At 48.1% G+C, this 24,034-nt stretch overlaps 2 protein-coding genes across 5 annotated transcripts; one reads left to right on the top strand and one right to left on the bottom strand.

Annotated features, from left to right (window-relative positions):
• Window positions 1-50: 50 nt before the first annotated feature.
• On the top strand, window positions 51-13,652 carry DDX55 (DEAD-box helicase 55). Of its 3 annotated transcripts, none has more exons than XM_027576991.2 (14): window positions 51-249; window positions 2,638-2,688; window positions 2,780-2,866; window positions 3,710-3,801; window positions 3,884-3,942; window positions 6,337-6,460; window positions 7,026-7,215; window positions 8,430-8,512; window positions 9,288-9,419; window positions 10,406-10,498; window positions 11,321-11,435; window positions 11,899-12,067; window positions 12,390-12,682; window positions 12,901-13,652. In XM_027576991.2, the coding sequence occupies exons 1-14, from the start codon at window positions 142-144 to the stop codon at window positions 13,075-13,077; spliced, it is 1,773 nt and encodes a 590-aa protein (XP_027432792.1). In that variant the 5' UTR covers window positions 51-141; the 3' UTR covers window positions 13,078-13,652. The 3 variants fall into 3 exon arrangements, with proteins under 3 accessions (XP_027432792.1, XP_027432791.1, XP_027432793.1); XM_027576990.2 differs by having other exon boundaries at window positions 3,880-3,942; window positions 6,311-6,460; XM_027576992.2 differs by lacking the exons at window positions 51-249; window positions 2,638-2,688 and having other exon boundaries at window positions 2,779-2,866; window positions 3,880-3,942.
• Window positions 13,653-13,754: 102 nt separating this feature from the next.
• EIF2B1 (eukaryotic translation initiation factor 2B subunit alpha) lies at window positions 13,755-24,016 on the bottom strand. 2 transcript variants are annotated; one of them, XM_027576069.1, is made up of 10 exons: window positions 23,862-24,016; window positions 22,434-22,535; window positions 21,034-21,170; window positions 20,808-20,924; window positions 18,873-18,985; window positions 18,240-18,308; window positions 16,783-16,858; window positions 15,586-15,711; window positions 14,611-14,822; window positions 13,755-14,417 (listed from the first exon to the last, which is right to left on the bottom strand). In XM_027576069.1, exons 1-9 carry the CDS (start codon window positions 23,872-23,874, stop codon window positions 14,658-14,660), a joined length of 918 nt encoding a protein of 305 aa, XP_027431870.1. In that variant the 5' UTR covers window positions 23,875-24,016; the 3' UTR covers window positions 13,755-14,417; window positions 14,611-14,657. The 2 variants fall into 2 exon arrangements, with proteins under 2 accessions (XP_027431870.1, XP_027431871.1); XM_027576070.1 differs by having other exon boundaries at window positions 13,755-14,202.
• Between the last annotated feature and the right edge of the window lie 18 nt (window positions 24,017-24,034).

The raw sequence follows: 24,034 nt of genomic DNA, 5'->3' as shown, positions 1-24,034 counted from the left end.
ACTCTGCTGCCAGAGCGCGGTTGCCGGCGGTCCCGCGGGCGGCCGGAAGCGGAAGTGCTCGCCGGTGGCGCCCGGGTGGCGTCCAGGTGGCGGCGGTGGCGGCGGTGGCGGCGGTGGCGGCGCTGCCAGAGGGGGCGAGCCATGGAGCACGTGACGGAGGGCTCCTGGGAGTCGCTGCCGATTCGGCTGCACCCGCTGGTGCTGGGTTCGCTGTGGGAGCTGGGCTTCCCGTACATGACGCCGGTGCAGGTACCCGGCGCTGCCGGGCGGCGAAGGGTCCTCCGTGCGCCGGGGCGGGCGGGGGGGGGTGTCAGGCGGGGCAGGGAGGCTCCGAGCGTGGGACTTCTGCCGCGTCTTCAGGCTGCCCACCCTGGTTAATGACCCCGGCGGGTGGGGGGCCCTGACCTCCGCGACCCCTCCGCCTGGGAGTCGTGGCGCCCAAGTGCCCGCTGCATCCCGGCTCTGCCCCTCTAGCTGTGAGATCTCGGGCAGGTGACTTAACCTCTCTGTGCTGTTTTCTTCATACGTGTCTCGTAGGATTGCTGTGAGACTTACATAAGACAGTGTTGGACACATTATGGGAGCTCAGTAAATATTACCTGCCGTTGTTACTATGTGGGCCAAGTGAAGGGTTCTGGCCCAATTTATTCATTTACTCAAAAGATATTTGTTGACATACGGTGTATCAGGCTTTCTAGGCTCTGGGGATTTTGCAGTGTTGGTCCCCAGGCATGGACCTTATTTTCTAATCAGGGGAGGGAGAAAGGAATAGAAGAATACGGTAATTTCAGTCGGCGATAAGTGTCACTAAGGAACTAAAACACAACGATGTGACAGTGACAGTAAGGTCCAGGACAGGAGGTTAAGGTGGTGTGTTAGGGAAGGCCCCTCATTGAGCTGATACGGGAATGATTGAGGAGCTGGCTGTGAGGTGATTGGGGCAGGATATGCCAGCAGAGAGAAATGCCAGTGCAAATGTCCTGGGGCTAGAGGTGACCTGGGAGGAATAGAAAAAAGGCCTTTGGCGGGAGCATCAGGCGTAGTGTAAGAGATGAGCAAAGTAGGGTCCACATTGTGCAGGGTCCTGGAGGGGTTTGTATTCTATTTAAATGCAGTGGGAAGCCATCTTAATGGGAAACTATGTATGAAGGGAAGGGAGTTGACTGCTGTGTGGAGAATGGACTTCAACGGTCAGGGGGCCAGTGTCAAGTGAGGAGAGGTGGCAACTTGGAGTAGAGAGGTAGCAGTAGATGCTGAGAAGTGAAGTTCAAGAGAGGATTTGGGTTGTTGGGGGGCCAGATATAGGGGTTACCAAAGAGAGGAATCTCTCCATCAGAGGGAGTCTGAGGTTTTTGTCTTTAGCAGCTGGGTGGGTGGCCGTACTGTTTACTGAGATGGGGAAGGGAGGGAGAGGTAACACGTTTCCAAGGGAAACTCAAGAGTTACTGAGTTGAGATGTCCATGAGATCCTCAGGAAAGATGAGGAGGAAGCTGGAGATGAAAGTTGGGAGCGCCAGGAGCCCTGCCTTAGGGACTGTAGTGCGGGGAGACCCAGTCCCTGCCGTCAGTGTTGGTGATCAGGGGCTGTGCCATCCGCTGTGGGAGTCAGTAGACACATGAGGCTCTTGAACACTTGAAATATGGTGAGTCCAAATTAAGATGTTCTCCAACTGTAAAAGGTACAATGGATTTTGAAGACTTAGTATAAAAAAAAGGAATGGAACATATCTCGTTAATTAATTTTTTAAAAATTCATTACATGTTGAAGTGACAATAGTTTGGATCTCCTGGGTTAAATAAAACACATTAGTAAAATTCATTTTATGTCTTTACTTTTAATGTGGCTACTGGAAAATTTAAAACCATGTATGTGGGTCACATCATGTTTCTTTTGGACAACAGAGTCTAGAGCAGAGTTTCTCCGTCTCGGCACTCTTGATATTTTGGACTTGCAAATTGTCTGTGGTGGGGAACTGTCCTGGGCATTGTCAGCTGTTTAACAGCATCCCTCGCCTCTACTTGCTACGTGCTAGTAGCACACCCTCCCCCCTGTGGGTTCTGACAACCAGAAACATCTCTAGGCATTGCTGCGTGTATCTTGAGGGCATAGGAATCATCCAGGTTGAGAACCACTTGCATAGAGGTTGCTAGAAAAGTGCTATATGTGCTGTGATGGGTGAGCCCAGGCTCTGAGGACCAGGAGTGGGGTCCTGAAGGGGATGACCTCAAAGCTGAGACCTGAGTGTGCTTTTCACAAGACCTGGAGGTCCGCTGCAGTGTTTAAAATGAGAGGGTTTATTGGAATCATTGTTTTTTGATACGAGAGCTGGAAGGGACCCTAAAACTCAGTGTCTTCAAATACTTCCTGGTCCAGAGAGGAAAAGGAGGTGAGGCAGGGCTAGTGTTCAGGACTCCCGAATCCCAGCTCAGCTGGCTATCCCCTCCACACCGTGTAGAAACCGCTACTGTGTTGCCTCGGAGCCCATCCTCCTGGGGTGCCTTGTGGTGACTGTAGTCAGAGTCTCCGTTGTGGTGAGGTCCATTGTGAGCCCGGCCACCCACTGTGTTCCTAGGGCCTTGGGCCACCTCCATGGGGCCTGGCATTCTCTAACCTGGGCTTTGCATCTCTTTCTCTAGTCTGCAACCATCCCTCTGTTCATGAAAAACAAAGATGTCGCTGCAGAGGCGGTGAGTACCTCATGGAAACGCAGCTTGCCCCCCTGTTTTCCCTCCAGAATGATCTGAGGAAAAGCAAACCAAATTTGCTCCGTCTTGGCAGGTCACAGGTAGTGGCAAAACACTCGCTTTTGTCATCCCCATCCTGGAAATTCTTCTGAGAAGGGAAGAGAAGTTGAAAAAGAATCAGGTGAGGATAGCTGAGTGGCCTGTTTTCACTTAGTCGTTGTGGAGTTCACAATTCACAGAAGCTGGTCAAAAGATTGAAAAGAAAATCTATCCTCCTTACTTGTAGATACTATATTTCTGAATTTGCCTGCTTGTTAAAATTTATTTGTGGCTCCCCGGATCAGTACTTACTGTGTTTTCTCTCATTCACGGATTTGTGCAGAGGAGCAAAGAATCGGGAGTCACGTGCTGTGCACGTTCCCAGCTGAGTCTGAACAGGGCAACACTCTGCCTTCTCGTTTTAGCTCTCAGGCTGTAAAAGGCGTCCTTCTCACAGTCTCTTTACCGCTATGATTTTTGTATTCTTGCTGGTGATTTCAGTGTTTAAAATGGCCTCAAGCGTAGAGCTGAAGCACCGTTTAGTGTTCCTAAGCGCCAGAAGGCTGGGATGGCCCTTTTGGAGAAAACAAGTGTGCGAGATACTCTTCATTCAGGCAAGAGTTACAGTGTGACTGGCAGCAAATTCAGCGTTGATAAATCAACTGTGTATTATTCAAGGTGTCTTTAAACAGAAGCACACATAAAACCAGCTTCTGTATTGATTGATTCATTGATAAAACATGACCTGAGGCTCGCCGGAACCTTACCCTGCATTTACCCCAGAGGCAGCGTTTCAGTGTTTTCGAAACCCGTGTTTGTCAACAATGAGAACGGGCTGCGATCCAGTGCAGTCACTGAAAAGCACTGGGACTGGAGTTGAAGAAGCCCAGAAGTGCTTGGCTCTCTGAGGTGCTTGGTCCTGGTGTGTGGGTTCAGCTCTGCGGGCCCACTGTGCTCATTATTTCCTTTCCCCGCCCATGGGCAGGTTGGGGCGATCATCATCACACCCACTCGGGAGCTGGCTATTCAAATAGATGAAGTCCTGGCGCATTTCACGAAGCCCTTCCCACAGTTCAGGTGAGTTGGATGCAGTGTCCCTGTTAGCCACGGGCTGTTACTTTGCCTGACCTGCTGAAGACCTGTTTCTTGTTTTAGCCAGATTCTCTGGATTGGAGGCAGGAATCCTGGAGAAGATGTTGCAAGGTTTAAGGAACAAGGGTAAGTTTGCTTGCTTCTGCTCCTTTCCTTGCTTGTTTCTGGCACAGAACCCAAGAGGAAGTGATACCTGGTCTAGGCCTAACGGGGAGCATTCCCTTCGGCAACCCGCTCTCCCCAAAAAGTTGTATTCTCTAGGCCACCCTCCCATTTTGCCTGCTGGCTCCTTCCCATAAGGTCCTTTCCTTATGGGCATTTCCCCTTGCAGAGGAGAAGGGAGTCGGGGTGGCCCCCCTTCTCTCCCCAGGCTGACTATATGGGACTTAGGGCCCTTGCTTTTCTCACTCGGGGTCCCTAAGTGGTCTCATCTCACTCCTGGTGGTCCCCGACCTCACCCCAAGTCCCAGACCTGCAGGTAGCTGCTCATCTGCCTGGCATCTCCTGGGCATTTCCTGGCTGTTTGCAAACATGTCTGGAATGGGTGCTTTTTATCCCCAAAGGTGCATGTCATTTGGAGTTTCCCAGTCATCTGTCTACCCCTGTGCTTCTCCTGAAGTCTGGGAGTTGGTCTTGATGCCTCCCTGTCCCTTCTACCCCGCCCCCGTTAACCATCACCGAATCATTCACGTTTTCTCTCCAGAGCACACGTCTCTAGCCCTTTGATTTTCTCCCTCGCCCCCTCTCCCACTCTGATCTAGACCACCCCGTCTCTCCTGGGCTCCTGCAATAGCGTTCCCTCCTGTATGTTTCTACTCTTCTTATAATCCACGGCCCACAGAACAACCCATGTGGCCTTTTCAGAATGCCAGCCTGATCATGTCATGCATTGAAAACTCTTTATTGGCTTCTACTGGCCTTTAGGAAGAATCCTGATGTTCGTACAGGGCTTGCCAGGCCACCATTCTCTACTGCCGCTGCTTTCTCACGCCTCTGCTGCCGCACAGACCCAGCTTTCCTCTAGAGCACTGCGTGGGCTAGGCTTCTTGTGTTCCCAGGCAGGCCCAGCAGTCAGGGTGCTGTCTGTCCTGCAGCATTGCATCTCCAGAGCCTCACATGGTGCTGAGCACACACAGGTGTTTAATAAACAGATGGGTATTTGAATACCTTTGGATTTTTTTCAGCCCCACCATGAATAAGGTTTATTATGAGCAGCGATAGGTTTTGTGCCCAATTTGTTGGAGAATCTTAATAAAGAGAACTGCTTCTATTGAGCATTTGCCCAGCTATTCTGTGAGATGCTTTTCAGCAGGGGTCACAAAGTCAAGTTCTGCAGGGGTCAGAGGTGTGAAAGGGCAGGGTTGGGGATGGGATGGGTAGGAACTGCCCAGTATGTGGCCAAATACCTTATCTCTAGCTGATAGTTGCCTTGTGGGATTCGGGGCTCAGTATTGCCAGATACTGAATTTTTAAAAAAGAATATGGAATTCCAGATTTTTATGTGTTAGCTCCAGACTTTTTTTAACCATTGGCATGTAATTCACGTTAAAAAAAAAAAAAAAAAAAACAGAAAACAATTTCTTGGGAAGCCTGGCTGGTTCAGTCAGTGGAGCATGCAACTCTTGATCTTGGGATTGTGGGTTTGAACCCCACGGTGGGTATAGAGCTTACTTAAAAATAAATTTTAAGGGGCACCTAGGTGGTTCAGTTGGTTAAGTGTCTGCCTTCAGCTCAGGTCCAGCTCATGATCCCAGAGTCCTGGGATCGAACCCCGCATTGGGCTCCCTGCTCAGTGGGGAGTCTTGCTTTTCCCTCTGCTGCTTCCGTTGCTTCTTCTCTCTCTCTGCTCTCTGCCAAATAGATAGATAAATAAATAAAATCTTAAAAAAAAAATCCTTCTAAAAGAAATTGAAAAACCCCCAAAAACAAAAGAACTTCTTGCAGGTCAGCCCGTGTATAGGGGCCGTATTTGGCCTTTTGTCCGTGGCTGTGATCTTTAACATAAAATTCTCTCTAAATCTGTTAACATTCTCATTTTATAGATGAGTTACCTGGGGCCTAAAGTGGTTGAATAACTTGTTCTAGGTCAGGGGTCAGCAAACCTTTTCTGTAAAGGAACAGATGGTAAATATCTTAGGTTTGTGGACCACATGGTTTGTCACAGGTATTCAGCTCCACTGTTGGGGTGTGAAAGCCACCACAGACAATGCATGAACGGATGAGCATGGTTGTGTGCAGGCCAGATGTGGCCAGCAGTCCAGCATGTGCCAACCCCGCCCTGGCTCTTGGCCCGGAACCCGTCTGCCTCCCTCATGGCCCTCACTTTTCTGCCTTGAGCCTTGTCTCCTCACTCATGGCTGTATTTCCCTTTACTGGAACTTAGATGACTTTTGGGGCGGGGCGGGGGGGGGGCGGTTTACAAAACTTGGTATTTGGAATCACAAATATTCCCGAGATCCAGAGAGTGCGGTAAATGTTGACTGTATTTTCAAAGTGGGAACATCGTTGTGGCCACTCCAGGCCGCCTGGAGGACATGTTTCGGAGGAAGGCGGAGGGCTTGGATCTGGCCAGCTGTGTGAGGTCCCTTGACGTCCTGGTGTTAGACGAAGCAGACAGACTTCTGGACATGGGGTTTGAGGCAAGGTACTGGACTGTGGGCTTCATTGGCTTTGGGTGATACTGGCAAAAAGGAGAGCAAAGTGGAATTCCTTTACCACTTCATGACTGCTTTTCTTGGCCTCCTTTGAATTTCAAATCATTAGGTTGTTTGAACCTTCAAATTCTAGCACACAATTTAAGTTCCAGTTCTGCTTCTTAAGATGCATTTTCCTTCATGATTTCTTTGAAAGTTTGTGTGTGTGTGTTTTGAAGAACTTTATTGGGATATAATTCATATAGTTTAGCTACTTAAAATGTATAGTTCATTGGTTTTTAGTCCCAAAGTTTTTTGTCTTCATTCTCTTTTAATTGCCCCACATGATAAAAGTATAATTATGTGTTCATATTGGAGAAAACTTGGAAAAACGAGAGTATAAAGACGAAATAAAAATAAATAAAAATTGCTCATGATCTCATCCCCTGGTTAACATCACTGTAAATACTGTGATGGCTTTTTTCCTAATCTTTTAAATATCTGTTTAGTATCATAAAGTGGTATTTGTTGATTACGCTGATAAATGAGGGGTTAAGTTTGAGCCCTCTTTTTTAGCATAAACACCATCCTGGAGTTTTTGCCAAAGCAGAGGAGAACAGGCCTTTTCTCTGCCACTCAGACGCAGGAAGTGGAGAGCCTGGTGCGAGCAGGCCTCCGGAACCCTGTCCGGATTTCGGTGAAGGAGAAAGGTGTAGCGGCCAGCAGCACTCAGAAAACTCCTTCCCGCCTGGAGAACTACTACATGGTGCGCGCTGATCTCCTTGCTGATTCCTGCGGGTCGGTCATAATGCTGACTGGGGTCTACTGGACAGCGTGGTGTTGAAATCCAGCAGGCTCACCTGAGTTGGGGGGCCTTCCTCATTGCTGGCGTTTCTGGGCTGGGCTGGTGAAGTCAGGAGGCTGGCCTTTCCCGGGCAGAGGGAGGGGTCGTAGGTAGTGTGTATGGCTGAGCGGGTGCCAGAGCAGGACTGCCCAGGACAGAAAGCCCAGGTACACATCTTGGCTTTGTCCCTTACTAATTGAACTGGATGCACTTACCTGTGCAAAGGGGGCTCCAGTACTACCCACTTCATAGGTTGTGGTGAGGATTGATTGATGAATACAGATTAATACAGATTAGGCCCATGCTTAGTACGTAGTAAGTACTAATAAATGTTAGTTTTGGACACCCACCATGGCTCTTAATTGCTTTCTGCTCTTTTGTATTCATTTCAGTGATTGCATTTAGAGAGATCTGAGTGTGTGAGAAGAAATTCCAAATTGAGAATTTGGTTTTGGTAAAAATAGGGACGTGCATACAGATGGGTTTAGATGTCTCCCATTTAGGGGCCTGAATGGAGCACTTGATTATATTAAGAGAGACTGGAGTCTCTCCGTGGAGGTCTTTCAAATTTTGTACATTCTCTTCTGGAAACCTGGTTTCATCTTAGAGCAGTGATTTCTGAACATGGAGATGTAACAGAATCTCCTGGGGCCTCCTAAATAATATGGATTCTTGGGTCCAATCCTAGACCTACTGAATTTGTATGCTGTGCCCAAGAATCTGCATTTAAAAAAAAAAATCTACCCTGGAGGGACACCTGGCTGGCTCAGTCTGGAGAGTGTGCAACTCTTGATCTTGGGCTCATGAGTTCAAGCCCCATGTTGGGTGTAGAACTTACTTAAAAAAAAATCTACCCTGGATATAGCTGGTGTGGTCCCTGTCCGTATACTGGGATTTGGGGACGATTGCATTAGGTGACTGTGCGTCTCTCCGTTACATGACTCTGTGACTTGTATGTGTCAGCAGCACATACTGATACCCATTCTGAGCTAGGTAGACCAATTAGCATGTGTTCTATCCGTGGAGGAAATCAGATTCCTTAACATTTAAGGCTGAAACTGGAAACAGCTACAGAGATTATTATTGTCAGTAAGGTTTTTTTTTTTTTTAAATTGGTTTTCCTTTTTACTTTGCAGGTATGTAAGGCAGATGAGAAATTTAACCAGCTGGTACATTTTCTTCGAAATCGTAAGCAGGAAAAACACCTGATCTTCTTCAGGTAATCCTTCTGGATGTTGTGGTAGGAGAATCTGGGGTTCAGCCACATCCAGAATGTACAGATGCATGTAGCCCTAAGGTTTGGAATTGTCTCAGGAATGTGTTTGGCTGCAAGTAACTGAAAACCCAACTTTTGTGGTTTAAGCGGGAGGAGTTATTTTTCTCCTGTAGAAAGAAGGCCAGAGGTTAGGCAGGTCCTGACATTGGGTTATGTCTCCCGAGTGTCCAGGTCAGTATTTCTGCGACTTTCTTGGCCTTTTGTTCATGTCTGTCCCTTCCTGGTTTGAAGATGGCCACTGTCATGCCCGCTGCCCCGTCTGCACTGAAAACAGAAAGGAGGAAAGGCAGGGGGAGGGGAAGGGCACTCTTCACATCAGAAGAGCAGAAAGCTTTCTCAGAAGCCCCGCTTCCCCAGCTGACTCAGGCTTTCATTTCAGGGGCCAAAGGTGAGTCACTGGGCAGCCGCTCCTCTCCAGAGAGGCAGAGGAAATGCGTGTGCTGCTGTCCCAGCCTCTGCCGTAGAGGGAGGCAAGGGAGGAAGTGGCTGGGCATGGCCTTGAAGCAGCCAGCCCCGTGGCTGCCACGGTGGGGTTTTGTCCCGATGTCAGAACTCCAGGAGGGTTTCAGATGCAGAGCTTAGGGTGGATGATGTCAGTAGCCATTCTCCCAAAGAGGATCGGGTCCTCTCTGTTGCATCTGGTGCTTGCAGCTTCCCTCCCCCAGCAGTAGGGGACCCAGGTGGCCAGCGACTCTGAGCCCGCTGTCCCCTCTCGCAGCACCTGCGCCTGTGTGGAATACTATGGAAAGGCTCTGGAGGCCCTGGTGAAGCGTGTGAAGATCATGTGCATTCATGGGAAGATGAAACACAAGCGCAATAAGATCTTCATGGAGTTCCGCAAACTGCAAAGGTGAGTTAGCTGCCTCGGAGCTATGCTTTGGCAGGTCCCTCTGCATCTCAACCCTCACACGGGCTGTTTTCTCTGCCTAGAACCCTCTCTCTCCTCTGCGTAGTTATCACAGCTGTGTGGCCCCGGGGGGGCCCCGTCCCCGGCCTGACCCCGTCATCCCTAGTTATCATGAGCTTCCCTGCAAGATCGTAAGCTCTTTAAGAACAGGGACCTGTGTGTTGTGTTCACTCCCGGGTTCCCCAGTATCTGGCCCAGCGCCTGGCCCAGGGGGTTTTGATACCTATTGGTTGAACGGGTGGAGGGTGCGGATGGGAGCAATTCATTGAAGTCTCATAGGTTGTCGTCTGGTCACTGCACAGTTGGGACCTCGCATCTCTTAGTGGCCGTAATTAATTTTGTGTGTGGAAGTAACATTTTTCTGCTTTTCTAAGAGCCTCCTGGCTGTGTTGTTAAAAGCACTCTTCTAGACAGAGTGATAGAATGGATTGTTACACCTCAGGATTAGACTTGCTACAGTTTTTGGCTTATTTTAAAGAGAAGTATGCTCATTTAAAAAATTCTTTTCTGGTCTCCTCCCTACCTCCTGTTTTTTTTTTTTTTAAAGATTTATTTATTTGACAGAGAGAAACCTAACAAGAGAGGGAACACAAGCAGGGGGAGTGGGAGAGGGAGAAGCAGGCTTCCCGCCGGGCAGGGAACCTGATGCGGGGCTCGATCCCAGGACCCCGGGATCATGACCTGAGCCGAAGGCAGACGCTTAACAACTGAGCCACCCAGGCGCCCCTACCTCCTGTTTTTGTTGGGAATTTGTGAAGTCCTAGATATCCTTAGGAGGAAAAACAAGTCAAAATGTGATTCCTAACTGCTTGCTTCTGTGAGAGGTTTGGAACCTGTGCATTACTGTCGTCCTCCTGAGGGCTGGGAAAGACTGGTGGTGATGACATTGGTGGCCCCCTTGCTCAGAACGATGTTTTCTCATTTTCTAGTGGAATTTTAGTGTGCACGGACGTCATGGCCCGAGGAATAGACATTCCTGAAGTAAACTGGGTTTTGCAGTACGACCCTCCCAGCAGCGCAAGGTACGGAGTGACGGAATGTGACCCTCTTTGTCAGGAATCTGGCCCCATGAATTCTGAGGAAGATATGCATAACGATGTTCATCAAAACATTACTTTAAATAGCACAAATGGATGAACAGGTGAACTGTCAATTGGTGTGTGGAAATAGTGATGCCATAGTATGCAATTTGTTATTTTCACGGGTTTTCTTTTTTTAAACAATGGCTTAGTTTTTTTAAATATTTATATGACAGAGAGAGAGAGTGAGACAGATAGCGAGAGCACAAGCAGGGGGAGCGGCAGGCTCCCCCGATCCCAGGACCCCGGGATCATGACCTGAGCCGAAGGCAGATGGTTAATCGACAGCCACCCAGGCGCCCCTCCACATGCTTTTTAAAGCTCTTGCACAAGTGCATCTGATAGATGCTTAAAGGAAAGTAATACATGACGCCGTATATGAAGGTCTTACTCTCCCGTAGCAAACATATATTCCTCATAAATGCTTCCAAACATAGGAAAATGTGGGGGAATAGACTTCCTGGCGATAATGATCATTACAGGCCACTTTTCTTTTCTATACTTTTTCTATGCTTTTGTCTCCCAGTTTTCTACTAGGACTGTTTTACCTGTGTCATCAAATAGGCATACATGTTAAGAGTTTTCTAGTTCACATTAAGCGTCTTGCAGAATCCTACCTGGTTTGCAGTCCATATTTAACTGCCAGCTCTTGTGTTGTGACCCTAGTGAGGGGTAGGGTTGGGCTGAGCCGTGGAGTCTGGCGGCCCTGGGCCCCCGCTCCGCCCACTCTCACATGGTGATCGTGGTCCCGCCCTCCATTCACAGTGCCTTTGTGCATCGCTGTGGCCGTACAGCCCGCATTGGCCGTGGTGGCAGCGCGCTCGTGTTCCTCCTTCCCATGGAAGAGTCCTATATCAATTTCCTTGAAATTAACCAAAAAGTAAGTGGTCTCCTTTTTTCATATAGCATGCCCAGTGACAGGATACTTGGTAGGGTTCTTTTCCAGCAAGCGGTCCGGAACTCAGAGGAGGGGTTGCACACTCTCAGGGGCCAGGTGGTGATGTAAGGGCAGGAGCTGGCTGGCCTCATGGCTGTGGGGAGGCACGAGCCCCATTCAGGGTGGCAGCCACTGCTCAGCTCCAGCTGGTGTCCGTATACTTGGGAACCCAGACCTGCTGTTGGATACTTTCCAACCAGAAATGAGGATTGTTAGTAAAATTGATTTTAAACTTTTCTTTAAAAAAATGTCAGGCCAAGTAAAATACTTGGGAATTTGGGCTTCAGTCAGTGTCTCTGATTAAAGATTACAGTGGATTGTTTTGCCTTTGGTTTTGCACTGGCTCTGATGGGGTTTTGGAGGTGAGGGGATCCCGGACAGAGGTGAGCATGTGGTCGGTGTGTAGTGCCCCCTGCAGGAGATGAAACTCCAGAAAAACACAGGAGACCTCCTTCCAAAGCTCAAGTCCATGGCCCTGGCCGACAGAGCTGTGTTTGAAAAGGGCATGAAAGCCTTTGTGTCCTACGTCCAGGCTTATGCGAAGCACGAATGCAACCTCATATTCAGATTAAAGGGTAAGGTGCGCTTCACGTGATTGTCTCCTTAAACACCTACGGCCTTACAAGTAGTGCAGGTGTGAAACTGCTTTGTCTTATAAAAATGTTAGGCGTATGTCAGGGTTAGTATTTTCTGAATATTTAAAAGAAGTCTTCCTAGGGTTTGTGTAGACAGAACAGACTCACTGCCGACTATCCCTTTTTGGTAAAAAAGTAATTATTTTAATTCTAATTAAAATGAACCCATTAGATCATTTGGTTAGCCAGTAGCCATCTTCCTTGGGTTGGTGCTCATGATTCTATTTTGGGTGTGCTAACTCTGCCCTTTTGGTTGAATCAGATCTTGATTTTGCTCGTCTCGCTCGAGGGTTTGCCCTGCTAAGGATGCCGAAGATGCCAGAGCTGAGGGGAAGGCATTTTCTAGATTTCACGCCTGCGGATGTTAACACAGACACCATCCCATTTAAAGATAAAGTTAGAGAGAAGCAGAGGCAGAAACTCCTGGAGCAACAAAGAAAAGAGAAGAGAGAAAATGAAGGCAGAAAAAAATTCATAAAAAATAAAGCTTGGTCAAAGCAGAAGGCCAAAAAGGAGAAGAAGAAAAAAATGAATGAAAAAAGGAAGAGAGAAGAGGTACCATTTTTCTTTATTACTTGAACACTCAGAATTCTGAATGAGTTTTATCAAAATAGTGTGTAGTAGTGGGGAGCGCATGGGGCTCTTGTATTTCTGTATTCTGTTGGGCCTCGGGTGGGAGCATGACGGGTTTGTGGAAGCTGATCTGAGAGTGTGTTGTTGCCGTGAGAACAGGTCCCTGAGAAATTCGGTGGTTTGTTGCTCTCTGCACTTAGGGTTGTGATATTGAAGACGAGGACATGGAGGAACTTCTCAACGACACGAGGCTCTTGAAAAAGTTTAAGAAAGGCAAAATTACTGAAGAAGAATTTGAGAAGGGGTTGTTTTCAAGTGGCAAGAGAACAGTCCCGACAGCAGATCCGGGGATCCCTGATTCGGAAGAGGACTGCTGACCTTGGCCCCAGGGCACACACAAGTGCAGGGATCATGGCGAGCGGCCCCGCACGGCGCCACGTGCTTTCATTGTGCGCCATACTGCAGCCGGCACCCAAGCGAGCCATGTTCACACTGGGGACGGGGTGGGGGTGGGGGGCCTACACTTCACACTCATGACTGTTTTATGAAAACCACACCAGCCTTTAAGGCCAACGGAAGAGTGTAAGACTGAGCGTAAATAACAGAGGTCAGTATTTATTTTGATGGGTCACATCTTAATTAAAGCTCATTTTTCTGTGGCTATTTTATACTTATTTTCTAACATAAAGATACTGAGGTATACTTGATTTTTGGCTTTTTAAGTTTCCTTAGTGTTTTCAGGCACCTGACCTTCGTTGGTGTCCCTACCCCTGGACTTGAGTTCTCTCTCCGAGGAACTGCACAGAACACCTGCGTGGGGCAGCTGCCTATTGCTGGGGTTTTCTTCTCTTCGAAGAATCGTCCCCACCACAGTTTTGGCGGGGGAAGGAAGCAAGTCATATTCTAGGGGAAAAAAATTATGCTTTGTGTCGAATAAACTATTTCCTTCCAATTGAGTGTCTTGAGTGTGTGAATGTGGCTGCAGTGTCTTCGCCAAGATGGCCAATACCTTTGGGCCTCGGGTAGCGCTCAATACTCATACAACACCATATCAAAATCTTTCATGTAATTTATTTGAAAAGATGGCTGAATTTTTCCCCAAGTACAATTTTTAAAAAGCTCTTCAGGGATCAAACACGTTTAAAGGAAATTCACATCTTCCACAGATGCAGACTTCCAAGTTTACAGATGTTCTGGAGGGTCTTCATACGTGCTGAGCCACGGAGGCTACTCCTCCTAAATGTTGTTTCTACCCTCCTTGGGTTTTCTGGGTGGTTTCCGGTCCCGTCTGTCCCAATCCCGAGGAGGGGAGGGCAGCCCCAGGCTCTTGGTCACCACTGGATGCCTGATGTGATTTCAACCCGGCTTTCCAGCCTCTCATAAGGCACCGTTTGTAACGTGTCCTGGGCGCCTGTTGGTTCCTGCAGGGGCGCCTGGCTGCAGGTAGGAATGCCTCTCTTGCAGGCCTGCATCTCTTTAATCGATGCTTTTGGCAAATCAGTCTGGAGTGCAGGGAAGGGAGGTGAGGTGGGCTTGGGCATGTCTTTCATTGGTTAAGTAGCCAATAATTAACTTGTATTTCTGGAAACTGGAAAGTGTCTAGAAACCATAGACGCAACTCAGGTTGGGTTTTAGGGAAACCATGAACACATTTTAGATGGGGCTGAAATGGATCAAGTTTCCAAGTCTTAAGGCTTTAGGTCCTTCGTCCCTAAGTCTTCAATAAAAAAAAAAAAAATTAGTTTTTAGGGGCGTCTGGCTGGCTCAGTAAGTGGAGCATGGGACTCTTGATCTCAGGGTTGTGAGTTCGAGCCCCACATTGTGGGTAGAGATTACTTAAAAATAGAAGCTTTAAAGAAAAAAAAAATTTAGTGTGGCCTGGCTCACGGAGGGGTCAAGAGGCTACTCACCCTGCCCAAGTGCATCAGCTGTGCGCCCGCAGGAAGGGATCCAGCGGCTACAGATACAGCTTGATGAGCTCGTCGCTGACTGCTGAGGGTGTCAACACCCCCAGGTCTGTAAACAGCAGTGTTATTAAGGAAGGGGAGGTGTAGTCGACCCATGGGTGCTCCTCTTTGAGATCCTGTTTGGTCTGCATAGTCTTCAGAGTATCTGCCTTATACTGAGGAGACAGGAAGCACGTGTTGGTTTTCCCCACACACCCCGGGCTCAGAAGTGGTGTGGGCTTGGCCTGAGCAATCAGCGTGCTACTAGCTACTACCTGCAAGTGTTCCCTGCATGGGGGAAGCCAGCCGGGCAGTGCGCTGGTGAGGAGGGCGGAGGGCGGAGGGCAGCGCGGCGGAGCCAGAGGATGGCGGCCTACCGGCCAACGGCCTCACTTGAATGAAAAACCCAAACTGTGTCTCCCCTCACTGGTGTGCTGGATTCACAGCTCTAAACCTCTCGAGATAACAATTTCGAGTCTTTACAGAGAGCTTACTATGTGCCTGGCACGTGCCAAGCTTTTCTCCTGGATCATCTCAGAACTGTCATGACGCTCAGAATGCACTTTCATCTCATTTTACAGGTGACTGAAGTTCAGAGCGTAAAATGAGAGCATCTGCCCCAGGCCACATGGTTAGTAAGCGGTGGGGATGGGGGCTGAGCGCAGAGAGTTGACTCCAAAGCTCGGACTGAACCATCAGCTTTCCCTGCGTCCTCGCAGCCCCCTCTCACGCCTAAGAGAGACCGAGAGATTGAAGTTCTGGGGACAAATGGGGCTCTCCGAGGCTTGAGCTGAGCCAACAATTGATCTTTGTGTCCCAAGTGTTGGAGAAACTAGTGATGGGAGGGGAGTAACTTACTGGAATATTCTTACACGGCTTCTTCCCAAAGGTTTCAGTTTAGACTCAAATACCCCTTCAAATATGTAAAAAAACTCTTGCCTTAAACTTATCTGGGACATCCTGCTGGTTTAGTGGGAAGAGTCGTACAAACTTGAAACTTTCTGCAACGACATAAAAAGGCTTGTTCTGGGCTTTGGCGCACACAGCCATCTGGTTGGTTCCAATCTGGAGAGTCAGAGAAAAAGTAGAAGGATGAGATCTCATAGCATATTCGAAAGTGTGTGAATGAACATAATATAGGTTAAGTCTGGCTTTGGAATTAGAATCTTTTAAAAAAGATGACAGAATAGACTTTTCTCTAAAGATACACAAATGGCCAATATACACATGCTCAAAAGATGCTCAAGATCCTTGTCATTTGGCAAACACAAGTCAAAACCACAATGAGATGCTACTTCACAGACCAGCATGGCTATAATAAAAAAAGCCAAACTAACAAGTGTTGGCAAGCATGTAGAGATACTGGAATGCTTGTACAGTGTTAAGGAGAACGGAAAAGGGTGCAGCTACTATGGAAAAGTCTGGTGGGTCCTCAGAATTATCAAGTGACCCAGAAATTCCACTCAGGAACGTACCCACGGGAACTGCAAACAGGAGCTCAAATAGATAACTCTGCACCCATGTTTGTAGTAGCGTTATTTACAACAGCCGAAACGTAGAAACAGCTCAAGTGGACAGGAGTCTGCGGACAAACCAATGTGCTCTCTGCGCACAATGGAATGTGACTCAGCCGTAAAAAGGGACGGTGTGCGGACACCTGCTACAACAAAGACGGGCTTTGAGAACGTCATCGTGCGGCGTGAAATCACGCCCCGAATTGTACACGTGAACATCGAATGTTATGTATATTTCACCATGCAAAAAACAAGTGATCATGAAATCTTTCCATGTTAAGCAAGGAATAGAGAAATTTTAACACCACACTATACTGATGTCAAATATGCCCGTTAAAAAAAAAAAAACAAAACCAACAATCAAACCCAATTCCAGTTAAAATAGTTTTTGAGAAAAGATAAACTGCATTCTCATGAGTCACACAGATCAAAGAAATGTGACCAAAATTTGGCCACTTGCAGTGGCCTCTGGGGACTCGGAGACAATTTGCTGCGACGGTGATGTCCGGAGGCCACGCGGGGCTGGATGAGCGAACCGTAACATCGCCTGCTACCGCCAGGATGTGGGCCAGCGACCCCTCCCTGCCTGGAGCAAGGAGCTGTGGGGAACTGATGTTCTTACCTTGTTGATAATCCCCCCATTTTCAACAACTCCTTCAGCACCAACTATGACAAGATCCACTTTCTCCATGATATAGCTAAAGAAATTAAAAAAGAAAAATTATGCTCTTATGAGTAGCAAGCAGCATCACCTGCAAAGATTAATACTCCATTTTCACCACCGAAAGTTCCTCTCAGCACTTACTTTCTTCAAAAGAGCACTCAATCCATGAGACCACCCTGGGCACTGTTGGCGGTTTTGCCAGCAGGGGCATGAAAACGCACTGTGCTCGCAACCCCCGGGTAAACGCGCCCTCCGCACGGCCGCCCAGCACGTGTGTGCGCACGGGTGTCGTGACTGACGTGAGAATTTCGTGACCCAGTATTTATCCTCACTACGTGTGGTACGCTCTATCTTCTGATCTACTTCAATACAAAAAACAAAAATTTAAGAACCTGTTGTGATCCGAAGTTGGAAGAAAATGTTACGTAATTCAACAATCTTTCAGCTAGGGTGAAGGCCAATTTACCTCTGAAAATGGGCAATTAAGTAGAATTATTCCAAATGCTTTCTTTTGAACGCATTCCTAATTTCCTTAATCATCTGCCTTAATAAGTGTTTTGTTTTTTTTTTTTCCCCTCGAGGGACTTTTAGTCCTGTTTTCTTTTTTTTTTTTTTAAAGATTTTATTTATTTACTTGAGAGAGAGAGAGAGAGAGCGCAGGGTCAGAGGGAGAAGCAGACTCCCCGCCGAGCAGGGAGTCCGATGTGGGACTCGATCCCGGGACTCCAGGATCATGACCTGAGCCGAAGGCAGTCGCTTAACCAACTGAGCCACCCAGGCGCCCCTAGTCCTGTTTTCTTTTGTGAGGTACACTGACAATTCACAGAACGTGTGTCCTCAGTTTTAGAAGCGAAGTTGCATGGGTAAGTCCAAGAACCCCAGAGTGCCACTGAGGACAGCCCATGCCTTCCGCTGAGGAGGGAGCACTGATTACGTGTGCTGACCCTAACCCGGCTTTGGCACCTTGCTCTTACAATGCGCCGTAAGGGACTCTGGGTGGCTCTGCTTGTCTGCCTTCGGCTCAGGTCATGATTCCAGGGTCCTGGGATCGAGTCCCACATCGAGGACCTTGCTCAGCGGGGAGCCTGCTTCTCCCTCTGCCTGCCGCTCCCCCTGCTTGTGCTCTCTCTCTCCCTGACAAATAAATAAAATCTTTAAAAAAAAGACAAAATGCACCGTAGACTACATAAATGACTCCCATTCTCTGCAACACCCTACAGCTCGTCTCCTGCATATACCATCAAGACCTTTTCACGAGCTTGCTGGTTTAATGCGGCCATCAATTTGGAGGCAGAACATTACCCAGGGGAGTTTTATGAATGGGATTCCAACCTTCAATCCGGAAACCTCGCTCCAAGCCAAGCCTGGGAGTGGGTGACCACAAGCAACGGTGCTCAGGGAAGATGGAAGCTTACCCAACAGCAGCATCCAGGACCACGGTGACAGGGACGTTGAGGTGGTAGAGAGCTCTGGCCATTTTCTTACTGGAAAATGACATTTTGAGAATGTTAGAGAAAGTCCAAGAAAGTCCCGTAGTGGCATATGATGAGTCATTTAATTTGGACAATGGTAAATCACATTAGCTTGAAACTCAGTTCATACTCAGGGATTAAGGGGCGTGTCCCAAGACTCTGGACTAAGGAAATAAGAATCTGGGTTCTTTAGAAGAAAATATGTGTTTCAGGAAAACTATATTCTTGGGGACTCTGGATAGGAGATGCAAATTCAGCAAAAAAGGAGACAGTTTTTTTCTTTCATTCTCTTCTGGATGGAGATGTGAATTATCTACTCCTTGATAAACATCTTTCCATTGCCATATCTATTGCTGTTCTTCTGACTTAACTCCTAAAGAAACACCCTAGATCCTGTACGGTGGCCTACTGCCACTTCACAGAGACTTTTCTTCGGGGGCAGGAAAAGGCACAAAGGCAAGGCTGAGTAACTGGCCAGGCGGGGGGCATGTTCTGGGGCTTCCTACCCCGGGCCTAATCCTTTGTTTGCTCTTTAAAATGACTGCTGGGCCCAGAACCGAATGGAATGATACTTGCCCCGATAAGTCAGGCTGTGACTCTGTGACGTACACACTGAAACGCTTCTTGGCCACCACTGCCGCCTCTAAAACTCTCAGGACCACTCTGGAGTAGGCGTGAGTCAGTATTCTCTGTGGACCAAGAAAGCGCCGTCAAAAGGGCAAGGCTCACAGCGATCATGCGCACCGTGTGCCACGCTGGCGCCTGTTCTTGGTACCCCGGGCTTCTCGCTACGCCGTCTCGCAAGTCGGCTGGGATCAGAAGCGAGATCCTTGATGGCCCATCTGTTGTGGGTCACCTCTTCCCACAGCCAATGTGGGAGTGGAATCTCCACGTGGTGTTGCTCGCAAGACGCAAAAGCCTATCTGAAGGCTCCGTCTGGTCCCTTCGGGCTGGCTCTCCTAGTTCTAAGACAGGGTGCGCACACTCAGGCCCACGGCACAAGGCAGGCTGCGGAAAGAAATGCAGCAGCTCGGGCGGGGCCAGCAGCAAACAGGAGAGACTGAGCTCCAGCTGTTGTCACACGGTCCCACTGTTGCCAGATGATCCCATTTTTCTCTTGAAAATCCAAGATAGAAGTGTTGGCTAACTAATTTTTTTAAATTTGGAAACACCATTTCGGGGTAAACACAACCCATCTGCAGGCCAGATCCAACGGGCAGACACTCACTTCAGCTCTGCTCTAATGAACAGACTACGCGGATCTGTGTAATGCAAAATGGATGTGGACAGAGCGCCCTACTGGGCCTCGCCTGGAAGCTTGTCAGCGATGCAGATTCTCAGCTGCCCCGAGACCTGCTGAGTCAGAATCAGCACTGAATAAGATCCCAAGTGGTTCGTCTACAGGTTCCAGCGTGGGCAGCTCTGCTCTGAACTCAGCCTAAAGTCAGCACTGCTGCATGTGGGCATTAACACACTCACGTACACCAGAGCACGTGAAACCTGCAGAATGCTGAGCGCGGGAGTCTGGTGGAAGGAGAAGGCCTCAGCGAGAGGCGGTCACAACCTTGCCTCCATGTGGCCCAAAGCGACTCTGTGCACAACTGGCTTTTGTACAAGTTCCGCCCACGTCTATTACGTCACTTCGTGAAGAACACACTTCAGAGGTTGGGAAGGCGATAATAACACAGAGGACAAGACTGCAGAGTCAAAATGCAAGTAAACAATTTTATGGTCCGTGGAGGCTTGGATGGCAGAAGAGGGACGCCATGGGAGAGACATCATAAAAGTTTTACTGCCCCTTTGCTGGGGGACTGGCTTAACTTGCAGCTCCCATCCTCACTTCACCTAGAAACCCTTGGCAGTTCTGCATCTATGAAATAGCACTGGAAATGAAATTAAAGACAACATCCCAGCCCAGCACTGACCTTCACCGGGAAGACAGTCAGGATGAACCAGTGCCAACAGCTGGTAGGTGTTGATTTAATTTCGATTTAGTACGTACCCAACGATGAAAACACTTCTTTGGTAAAGACATCTTATTAAACCACGAACCATCCGTGCTGTGCCCCAGTGGTTTTTTTCTCTTCCTGTTTATTTTATTTAAAGTTTATTTATTGTTTTTAAGTAATCTCTACACCCAACGTGGGGCTCAAACTCACGACCCAGAGATCAAGATTCGCACTCCCTTCTGACCGAGCCAGCCAGGTGCCCTTCTCAGCCTGTTTAATGTGACAGCCTCTGTAATAACGTCTACACATGTGTATAGTGCTTACTATGTGCCAGGCCTAGTACAGAGTCTTTAGATCATCTCAGTACCTCTTCCCACAAAAACCTGATGAGGTAGGTGCTGTTATTACCTTTACTTAACAGATGAGAAAACTGCAGCACAGAGAGGTTAAGTAACTTGTCCAAGGTAACACAGCGAGTAAGTGGCAGAGGAGGGATTTCACCCCAGGAGTCTAAGTCCAAAGTCCCTGCTCCCAATTACCACACGTGAGAAAATCTACTCACCGCCCCATCTTTGATGAAAGTATGGCACAGATCTGCAATTTTATTTCTCGATTGGGATGTTCTCCTGAGAAAAAGTTCTCCCCGCTCAATCATGATCTTTTTACATTTAGAGTAATCCTAGGAAGAAAAGAGCAAAATGAGGGGTAAAGCTGACATCCAGGTAAAGCTGAGAATACCTGCAGCCCAACACAGAAGGAGAAAGTAACCCAAGGAGGGCAGGGCTTACAGAGTATTCCAGGGAAGTCAGGCTGATGAAGCGCAGGAAGAGCTTCCCGCCGGAGGACACGGCCACGGAGGAGTCCACGTCACACAGAGTTTCTATGGCACAGGTGAGATTCGCTCGCAGGCCCTGGATCGTCTCCCCTGAATGGATCACATGAGGAATGCGATGTTCAGGTTAGTATCACAGCCCCTTGGTGGGTCTGTGATTCATACATTTATGCAATCAGTGTTTACTGGATGCATCCTGTATGCCAGAGGCACATCAGTGAGCAGACAGGGTCCCTGCTCTGATGGGACTCCCCTTCTAGTGGAAGCAGCAGACAATAAACAAGCACACAAAGAAATACACAAATTACAGACTGAATGAGGACAGAAAACAGCAGAATGATGAGAAACGTGGGGCTACTTTAGACAGAGCTAACAGGGATGGCCTCTGGAGTGGAGGCCATTTAAACTGAGATCTGAGTAAGAAAGGATCCAGCCATGTAAAGATCCAGTGGGACCTGAGATGGGAACAAACTTGACATGACAGAGAGAGGCCACCAGGGCTGAAGCACAGTTTAGTGAGGGACGGCATGGAAGGAAATTAAGCAGAAGTGGCAGATGAGGTCAGAGAGGCGGTGTAGGCAAGACTTAGGTGTTTGGGTGTTATTGTAGGTACAATGGGAAGACAATGAAGGTTGTCTTAGAGACAGATGTCTTTAGGCCAGCCCTTCAGATCAAAGAAGGTGTTATTATTACTATTATTTTTATTGTTATTTTGCTTATAAAAGACGTATGCTCAACCAAGAAACTTACATTTACGATGCCTGAATGAGTAGGCGATCACAATGAATGACGCTAATACTAGAATTCTGGAACACTCTGTAGCAACTGCACATATTCTGACACAAGACAGAAGCTCAATAAACACTTACAAAGCTGAACTACTGCTATAATTTAAGCTTCATGGTTAGCTTGATATATAACATGGTCACTCTTGATTCAAAGTGTATCTCACTTATGAAAGGGGACCCATTTAATGATAACTGGTGGGCTCTTTCCAAGTTAAAATGAAGACTGAAATGAAGAAGTTGAACTTGGAGCTGCATTACCTTAAGTAGGCCCTCACACAGTCTCACTTTCTACACTTCTTTTTTTTAAGATTTTATTTATTTATTTGACAGAGAGAGAAACAGAGAGAGAGAGAGCATGCACATGTGTACAAGTAGGGGGGAGGGGCAGAGGGAGAGGGAGAAGCAAACTCCCTACTGAGCAGGAACCCGATGCGGGACTCGATCCTAGGACCCTGGGATCATGACCTGAGCCAAAGGCAGATGCTTCACTGACTGAGCCACCCAGGCGCCCCAACTTTCTACACTTCTGACAGTTACTAGAGGAGTGTTCAAATATGACCCTCTTCACCTTGATCTCTCTTCAAGAACTCCAGCAAAGTCCGGATGGCAGCTACTGCTGAGGCCATGTCAGGATTTTCTTTCATCTGAGACTTAAAGTATTCAATTAACTCTGGGGAGGGAGAAAAAAGTGATTCATCAAATTCATTTAGCAGGATGTAAGACCAGAGAGTTTTCAATGACTGCTGACCTTAAGAAACAAATTAATTTTATTTATTTTTATTTATTTGAGAGACAGCGATAGAGAGGGCGTGCACACACACATACACACACGGAAGGGGGAGCAGAGGGAGAAGCAGACCCCTGCTGAGTGGGGAGCCCAATGTGAGGCTTGATCCCAGGACCCTGAGACTATGACCTGAGCCAAATGCAGATGCTTAACAGATTGAGCCACCCAGGCACCCCAGAAGCAAACTAATTTTAAACATACTTTCTTTTCAGGGTGTTTGGCTTCAGGGGCATTATAAATGTTGATGGGAATAGGGATGACCCCACTTTAGCATTTATCAGCTGTCTTTCTCATTTTTGAAAAACTATCTGTGCACAAAAGACATAAAATTTAAGCACCACCACATGATAGTGGAAGGTCATCCTCCCTCTTATCCTTGACTACAAGTCTTGGGAGAATCCCAGAGTCAATCACTTTAATCAATTTTCCCTCCACCTGCCCAGACAGTCTGTGCCAATTCAAGCCTGTTCACCTACTTACATACGTACATGTATATGCAGAGGTCCATCCCTCTCTTATTTTTTTTTAAATATTTTATTTTATTTTATTTTTTTTAAATATTTTATTTATTTATTCATTTATTTAAGAGAGAGAATGAGATAGCGAGAGTACATGAGAGGGGGGGAGGGTCAGAGGGAGAAGCAGACTCCCTGTTCAGCAGGGAGCCGGATGCGGGGCTGGATCCGAGGACCCTGGGATCACGACCTGCGCCGAAGGCAGACGCTTAACGACTGAGCCACCCGCCCCTTTTTTTTTTTTTTTAATGAGAAGTATCATATATGTTAGTTTGCCCTTGTGTTTCACTTAATAAAACACCCTGATAACCATACTAGATGAGCACATCAAATACGTCTTTTTTAAAAAAAAAAATTCTAGTACCAGATCCAATAAGGCGGGGAATCTTACTCATACTTCACATATGAGGGAATCACGACTGCCGAGATCTGCGCACCTCGTCTAAATCTCCCTTTTTTGGAGGAGGGCGCTGTAAAGCGCTGGGACAGGAAGGTCTGGGGATACTCTCAGGACCCATTCCCCGGATACAGGGACCGCGAGAGGGATCGAGTCGCCACTAGAAGCAGCACATCCAGTCCAGCAGCCGAAACTTGGAAAGTGACTTCTCGCCGAGCCCAGCCTGGGCGTGCCAGATGGGGGGGACCCCCGTGCGGCTCCGTTTTAGGCCCGGCAGGCCCGTCCGTCCCGACTTACCATTGCTGTCCATTGTGTTCTCCGGATCGCGCAGCCAAAGGGGACCGGGACAGCCCGCGCTGCCTGGACGGATCCCACGACCAAGGGGTTCGCGGCCACAGAGACTGACAGCACGCAGCGCGGCTCCACACTCCACTTCCGGCGCCTTGGGGGCGGGGCCGTGGGTACGGCGC

The sequence above is a fragment of the Zalophus californianus genome, chromosome 14 (genome assembly GCF_009762305.2).
Source record: "Zalophus californianus isolate mZalCal1 chromosome 14, mZalCal1.pri.v2, whole genome shotgun sequence".
Taxonomy (NCBI): domain Eukaryota; kingdom Metazoa; phylum Chordata; class Mammalia; order Carnivora; family Otariidae; genus Zalophus; species Zalophus californianus.
Note: the sequence above shows the minus strand (reverse complement) of the source record. Positions and strands in the feature narration are given on the sequence as shown.